General features: G+C 41.2%; 1 protein-coding gene across 1 annotated transcript; it reads right to left on the minus strand.

Moving 5' to 3' along the window:
• Positions 1-4141: 4141 nt before the first annotated feature.
• Positions 4142-6015, minus strand: LOC127298410 (uncharacterized). Its single transcript, XM_051328270.2, has 4 exons — positions 5345-6015; positions 5125-5217; positions 4604-4671; positions 4142-4522 (listed from the first exon to the last, which is right to left on the minus strand). Exons 1-4 carry the CDS (start codon positions 5978-5980, stop codon positions 4399-4401), a joined length of 921 nt encoding a protein of 306 aa, XP_051184230.1. The 5' UTR covers positions 5981-6015; the 3' UTR covers positions 4142-4398.
• Between the last annotated feature and the right edge of the window lie 2138 nt (positions 6016-8153).

Consider the following 8153-nt stretch of genomic DNA (forward strand, 5'->3'; position numbering starts at 1 on the left):
TGTACACCAACAAATTTATATCAGAATTTTTTAACATTTTTTTTTAAAAAAATAATTATTTTATATAATGAGAGCATTTGCTCCTATGAGCCAAATTGCCACCTCCAGATAGATCCAGATTACAATCTTAAACTATCAAATGTATCTAAACCAGGCCAGCGAGTGGTTAGTAAAACGAAGAAAAAACACCCCTCACCATCCTACGTCGCTCCAGCGAGCGACTAGGGGAAAAACCTTAGCCACCGGGCGAACTCCGCCGCCCCTCCCTCTCCTCTCCTCGCCGCCGCTGGGGCGCGCTGACGTGCAAAGCCCAGTCGCCGGTGGGGACCTCCCTCCCTTTGCTCGATGGTGGATAGCACGGGCTGGCCATGGCGAGTGTTGGTGGCATGCTAGCGTGGGGCGCGCTGGCAGCGTCGACGAAGATGCCATGGACGTTGAGCTACGACGTGGAGGGCTGCACGGTAGTGGCTGATGGCGGCGGCTGATTTGGCTCGACCTAGATCTGGGTTCCATTGGCTGGCGCGGTTCTCCTTAGGTCTGCAGGGCAGGGGCTCTGAGTGGCGTGGTGGACCCTCTGCTGGCGTGGCTGCGCATCCAAGGCAGTTGCTGCTGCGTCGGCTTGGTGGGCGGTGTGTGGGCGGCGCGAGCTCGAGCCATGTGACGGTGATGCAGTACATGGCGGTGCTTCTAGCGAAGGTGGTGGTAGGGTGGCATTGCGGCACAACTTCTAGTGGAGGCGGCGGTTGGTGGGCGGGCAGGGCGGCCCTGGTGCAGCATTGTGGTGGCGGGAACTTCACGTACCCCATCTGGTCCTGGCCGGGCCCGAACAGAGCCTGGTGTGGCCGTGCTGCTACGTCCGGCCAGCAACCGCCTCTGGCGGTGGAGGGCGGACCCCTCCGATGGGTTGTTCTCTCGCCATGTCCGACAGTTCATCCTCCGCTAACCTACCTCTCGCAAGCCGTTGGCTCACCATGTGTTGCATGTCAATTTTATAAATAAGAGATAAATAAGGAACATAGTCCCTCTGGTTAAAAGTAATTGTTCAAAAATGTATGTGGCAATTATTTTGAACCGGAGGAAGTATTAAAGATGGCTCAACATAAAATGTTAATTGCAGTAATATGGTTGTACGACATCCAGTTTGGAAACCTTGCATCAAAGGATGACACGTACTATAAATGGGGATGTAAAGTAACCATTGTTCCGACAAACTCATGATACGTGTATGAATCTTCTCAATGCATTACAGTCTTAACTGGTTCATTCTACACACAATGTAACATTTTATACACGTAGTGCTCACGGTTATTTGGTTTTTAATTTCATGCATTTATGGGACTATGGAGAGCTACATTTTCCAGTAGAGTATTTACACCATGCTCATTTGTATACACTTTGCACATTATATTTTTATAACAGTGTTGGATATTGCATATATTGGGTGATTTACTAATGTAAGCGATTTTTGATACATATTCTGCAGTACGAATAAAATGAAATTCTAAGCAACATCTCAACCATTGAATGAAGCCTTATAGATCACAAAAATAGGTGGACCCCCAAGTAAAAAACCATCATCAACGAATAAACAATACATACTTGGTTAGTTGTTACTTCTAAGTATCTGTTGATCAATTGTCTTGTAGAACTTGTTAAATAATATAACCATTTGAATATGGATTCAATGGTATAATTTTCGTGACATATATTTAATGTTTTACTGAACAAATTAATGGTTAAGTTTACTCTCGAAATACGTAACACCCCATAAACTGGAATGAGACTAGTCATAGTGGGAAGTAACATAGAGTAGTTACATGCACATGTTACTACTCTATGTTACTACCTTCATAGTGGTTAGTAACATCAAAGTAGTATCATATATGTCTTCATTAATTAGCTTGTAGACTCATTATATCTTGAGAAGTGTGATGTTACAGTAACTAGCTATGTTACTCTATCCCCCTCTCTTCTCATTAACTCACTGCCACATAAGCAAATTTCCGACTTAGCCACTTAGTTACTAGTGAAGTTACTCCCACTATGAGTAGTCTAAGAGAGAGAAGTCATAGCCGACAAGCAGCCACCTGTAGGTGTGGAAAAGTCATTTCAGACAAGTCATTCTGAAAACATGGAGTTAAGCCCCCCTGAGCGACAATCAATTCTCTAGTAGTGCATGTCTCGCTCGGCACGACGAGGGGAAGTGGGACATGGTATGAATGAGATGGGCGGCAGAGGTTTGGCGGACGAACAATATATAAACCAGCTGTTAGTGTCACGAAAAGCGTTGCAAACTATATCACTAGTAGAAAAGAGTCTTTCGTTTGGAGCTGTCCGGAGCATTAGTGCCGGTCATATTTGGATCCCGGATTAATGTGACAATTAGTCCCGGTTTCGAACGGCTAAAATGCTCGCACGGTTTTAGTCCCGGTTCAAACGGAACCTTTAGTCCCGGTTGGAGACACCAACCGAGAATAAAGGAGTTGCGGCAGGTTGCCTCTGGTGCGAAAGTCTTTCAAAAATTCAAAATAAAAAATCCTTTAAGTTATAGGTAGGTTAGTTGATCTGGTTATTATTAAAAATAACAAGCATGAATTTTGACTTATTTTACAAAAAAATGTATTTTCGGTAAAATGGCAATATATTTTGCATACGAACTCGAAAAAAATGTTTACTATATAAAATCTATCTACCGATTTGACAATTTTTAGATTCTCAAACTACCAAAGGGAAATATGAAAATTTTCAGGTTTTAGGTTTCGCAAAAAAAATATAAAAAGTAATTATTATTATTATATATTTACTCAAAATTATTATTACTTCATTACTTTTTTTATTAAAGTAATTATTTGGAATTGAAACAATAAAGAAGTGTGAGATTATAACCAAGAGGTTAAAAGGTTTGATATGACACTAATATCAATAACATGCGGGCAAAATACTTGGAAGCGGGACGGAAGGAACTTGGACGTTAAGTGTGCTAGTGCTGGAGCAGTTGAGAATGGGTAACCGATCGGAAGTTTAAACACGAGTAAGTAATTTGACTAGAGATAAGTGTAGTTAGAGACTAAACTGGTTAATAACTCAAATACTAAAAATTCTATAAAAAAAGATTGAGAAAAAATAAAAAAATAGAATAAAAAATTCTAGTGGATGCCTTTAGTCACGGTTGGTGTTACAAACCAAGACTAAAGGTCCTCCAGCCCGAGCCCTCGAGGACAGCCATGTGGAGTCCCCTTTAGTTCCGGTTTGCAACATAACCGAGACTAAAAGGGAAGCCTTTAATCCCAGTTGAAACCTTTACCAACCGGGATGAAATTCCTGTTTTCTACCCGTGTATGGAAAAAACTTTCAGGTGAGGACGTCCTACACAATTTGTTGAGGAGAAATGGTTGCATATATGAAACACGATGCACATATGGTTATATGAAAGTTATCATGTCTCACACGGTCGTGGGTTGCAATATGTGTTCGTGTTCTCCTAACCCTGCTTGGGTGTGGAGCACCTTCAGATTGTTTTTTCAATGGGGTTTAAGCTATCTTTCGCAGTGCACACGGATAAAAACTCGTACTTCCTCTGTTTATGAAATGATGTTGGAGATTTATTCAAATTAAAACATATTTATACACTAAAAGAATTCTAGATACATCTAAATTTAGACAAACTTTCGCTGTTCTTTTATGGACAGCCGTGGTATATGCCATATGATCTAAAATGTCTGGCATGTACTAGTGGTAAACAATGCATATTTCAGATCACTAACTTTGATCACATTTTCATTTTGGTGAGCCAGCAACACAAAAAGATTGTATTGCGATTTTAGTTTCTTGTAGCATATATCATTAACTACATCCAAAATTATTTTCATAATGTATTAAAACGTGAAAAGTATGATTTTAATTTATAGAAAATAGAGAGTTCGGGAGCCAATGAGACTTTCGGTGTCTTCTGTGGATATATACTTTGGAGTCGTCTTCCAATAAAATATCCATGACAAAGCTATGTTCGCGCGTATTCATAGTCTGATAGGCTTCGGTCCATTATCATCTGCACTCGTCCACTATATTCTTTGACGTCATATACAGGAAAAATATTGAGACATGTGAGATATAGAATAGATCATTTTGTTTATCTTATCCTCTGTGGTACATCTTTTCCCGCTATATGCGCCAAATAAGAGGCTCTCTTAACAAACATCGACCGAGATACATGAATACCAAAGGTAGTGTACAAGATATTTTCTGAAGTGTTGCGGCAAGCCAAACATACCCTTTGTTCATTCTCCTTAGCAAAACAAATCTAATACTTTCACCGTTTCAAATTAATTGACGAGAAGCAACAACCAGCAAACCGTAGGTAGAGACGATCGATTCAGGCATGCATTGCCAGATGATTAATTAGGAGAGGGTAACGTGATCCAGGAACTTTTTGAGGCAGCGGTTGTAAACGCATGGCCTCTCCAGGTTGGTCAGATGCCCTGCTTTCCTAATGGTTCGAAGCGTCGCCTTCTCTCCAAGCTCCCTGCATTTATATGATTTTCTATCATCAATCAGTTGTATATAGAGAACATAGAGCTAGCTAGGTAACCGGCCATTTTCTTACTCTTTTAGTCTCTTCCCAATCTCTATAGGAAAAAAGTTGTCATTCTCTGCCCACAATAGAAGTATGTTCTGCAAGCATGCAAGTTGATTAATCGTGAGACTAGAAATAAAAGGTAGGTGCAGTGCAACTTCCAAAACAAAATCAAGGGTACAAGATGTTAACGAAATTTCCAAACATTCGGTCAATTATAGGTGGGTACGGAAATGAAAAGTTTACCAAAAGTTTCTGACTATATTTGGTTCAAGTTCATACTAAATTCAAACTTATGAATTTTGTTTAATTTGACAAATGTTGAACAAAAAAATTCCGAAATCCTTTCCTAAATTCCGAGAATTTCGGTGGATCTCGAAATTTATTTATTTCAGAAATATTTTTCCGCAACATGCAATGTGTGACTCTGATAAAAAGAAAATCCTACGCGCGCTATATAGGGTACAAAAAAATGAAAAAAAATATGGGATTCTTGTTTGTTCCTCTTCTCTCAATATTTGTTGGTACAATTTACAAAGGATCTGTGTAACCTGCTGAAAAACAGGGGCTGGAAGTGCTGCTTTGCCCCTGATTATCATATCTTCCAGCATCTCGGCTCTCTCCTCTCGGTAGCTACACATCACCTGCGCGCATCACACATAATTAACATGGATGCAAAATATTTTGATTAAAAACATTCTGGTCTCGTTTGAATGAAGGGATGTATTTTCGATGTCCTCTTGCGGATCAAATGAGCACACAACTACTTACCTTGAGGAAATCCTTGGCAAGGCGACACGGAAGCCACGGTTTCTTGTAGAAGGCTGTTGTGAGGAGCCGCGTGACACCGCTGAGAGTTTCTGGTAGCATGAGCTCCCTGATGGAGGCGACGCCGAACCTAACCAACAGGGCGTCGTTCATGGCTGCCGTGTAGGACACGGCTGCGCCGGAAACGACGACGGAGTGGACAAGACCGGGAAATGCCGCCGCCATCTCGAACGCCACCAGCCCGCCGTAGCTGAACCCTACGACAGTGCACCGGTCCCCCACGCCGAGCTTCCCCAGCCCCGCCGTGATGCACCGAGCCTGGAAGGCAATGGAGCGGTCGGGCGACGGCGATGTGGAGCCACCGAAGTGCACCAGGTCAGGGACGTAGACGTCGTAGCCGTGCTTGGCGAGGGCGCCGACCTGGAACCCCCACGTCATCATGCCGTCGCCGGCGAAGCCGTGCACCAGCACCACGGCGTGCTTCTTCTTCTCCTCCTCAGGTGCCTTTCTGTGCTTGGGCACCCAGAAGTTCATGATAGTTCCTGCTTCGTCGACGGTCATGGCGTGTTGCCGGAGGCCCGCGCTCTTGCCTAGACGGTCAACAAAGTGATCCCTTAGCACTTGTACGAAGTTCACCATCCTAGTTTGCTTTTGTTTGTTAAATCAGTAATGTGTTTCTGTGTTGGTTTGGTTATGGCGGGTGGCTGCTTACTTTATATATGTAGGCAACGATAGGAAATAATTTATACGTGAAATATATAATAGGATGGGAATGGGCCGGGTTGGCCCGCCTAGTCAGTGACCTGACACAAAATTCTTAGAGTTTATGTTGGTAATGTGGGTAAAAAGTTTTTATTATCAATGTCTAACAATTCTTAATTAGAGTATTTTGCACATGCACATGACCTTTTTTCACAAGTTTTGTGGCTATTAATTTTTTTCCTCTGTGTTATAAAAAGGTAAAAGTGGTACTCCAAAAAAAATTAGCCACCTAATTTTCTTTTCTCAGTGAAACTTCCGTACACAAGAAATACAAAATCATGCTTGTTTTTAAGATAAATAGAGTATTGTGTAATTTTAAAACATTTTTAGCGTTTGTATTGTTCATCACGAGCATGTGCTTTAGGCGGCAAAATTACCACACCCCAAAAAGCGCCTGCATTATTACATGTTTGGTACGGCTCATCTCTTATACTATTAAATTCCCACGATTCCCTGGGAAGCATAGAGATGAAGGGCAAGTGCTTTTCTAAACAAGAAATGCTCTGAAACGAAGAAGCTAAGGACATGTCTATTAAGGTTGTTTCTTTTTTAATGCATTAGTTCCGTTTCTTTGTATGTGTGGTAGACCCTGATTAAAAGAAACTACATTGGCGAGGAAGCATTATCCTAAATCCTTTGGAAATCTAAGGACTCGCATTTCTAGGTTGTGGCCTAATGGCTACGAAGAAGTTTTTCTTCAAATATGGTACTTTCTCATTAAGGACGGATCACAGATACGATTCTGAGAGTATTCCTGGTTAGAGAATATAGGCCTCTTTCTTAACAATATCCTACGTTATACAACATTGTTCGTCGCAAATGTGACACCATTGCTTTAATAATAGCGATCTCACTTCCGTCACTGAAGTTTAGTCGAGATTTATATGGCCCAAGGCTTCATGCATGGAATGGTTATCTTCTTTTTGGAATCCATTCAATTGTCGAGGTGGGTGAATTTCGTTGGAACTTACACTCCTGTGGAAAGTTCACAGTAAGTTCATTGTACAGTGCAGTTATCCAACCTGATATACCAGTTGATAAGAACAGGAAGATTTGGAAGATGGAAATACCGTTAAAAATCAAGATTTTGGCTGGTATTTACATCGTGGAGTAATCCTAACCAAAGATAACCTTGTGAAACGTAATTGGCTTGAGAGTAGTCAGTGTGTTTTTTGTCATCACAATGAGACGATTAAACACTTGTTCTTCCAGTGCCGCTTTGCTAGATCTATATGGTCATGCATCCAAATAGGTTCAGATCTGTATCCCCCGACTAGTGTAGCCAATATCTTTGATAATTGGTTTCATGGTATTGATCACAGGTTTAGAATGCTTCTTAGGGTGGGAGCGCTTGCCATTAAATGGTCGCTATGGCTATGCAGAAAGGACAAAGTTTTTAACGATAAGAATTATTCTCGGTTGCAGGTTATATACAGATATACCGCTATTTCTCCGTTCGTGGTCTGCGTTGCAGAGAGTGGAGGACCGCAACCTCTTTACGGAGGTCTGTACACGGTTGGAGGATACGGCGAGGGATATTTTTCCCTACATGAGTGGCAGCATAATTTCGGATTGGACCATCTCTTTCATCCTAGGCGTTTTGCAATTACTCATGATTGATATGTAATTCGCCTTTTCGTTTTCACTTTGAGACTTTTGAGATACTTGGACATCTATGGGCATCTTAGTTATGCAGAACCCGGGTGTAATAGCTTGTTAAAGTAACAAAGCGCCATTATCGAAAAAATTAGTTCTGTTTCTTCAAGTGGAAGATCCACCAAAAATCTTTTGGTAAACTTGAGAAAAAGAAATAATAGATGATAAAACCATATATATACCCCTTTTTTGTTGAATACAATTCTACTTACTTTTTTCCAATTTTAAGGAAAAGGTGCCTCTTTGAACATGAGAGTCCAAACATGCCGAAACTGAAAATCATATGATTGCAATCACATTCCTTCTGGACTTCCGTCGAGAAGAGTCCAAAATACTATAAAGCACTATATTTAGATGTTTTTGTATGCTTCATAGAAAAAGAGAAATTTTATAT

This window comes from Lolium perenne, chromosome 5, assembly GCF_019359855.2.
Source record: "Lolium perenne isolate Kyuss_39 chromosome 5, Kyuss_2.0, whole genome shotgun sequence".
NCBI classification, from domain to species: Eukaryota; Viridiplantae; Streptophyta; class Magnoliopsida; order Poales; family Poaceae; genus Lolium; species Lolium perenne.

Bases quoted from the DNA above. Each gene is read 5' to 3' on its own strand.
- LOC127298410 (XM_051328270.2), bottom strand. From the start codon at position 5,980: ATGGTGAACTTCGTACAAGTGCTAAGGGATCACTTTGTTGACCGTCTA. The intron at 4,672-5,124 runs GTTACACAGATC...GCATGCTTGCAG, and splicing joins CAGCCCCTGTTTTTCAGCAG to AACATACTTCTATTGTGGGC. The intron at 4,523-4,603 runs GTAAGAAAATGG...ATATAAATGCAG, and splicing joins ATTGGGAAGAGACTAAAAGA to GGAGCTTGGAGAGAAGGCGA.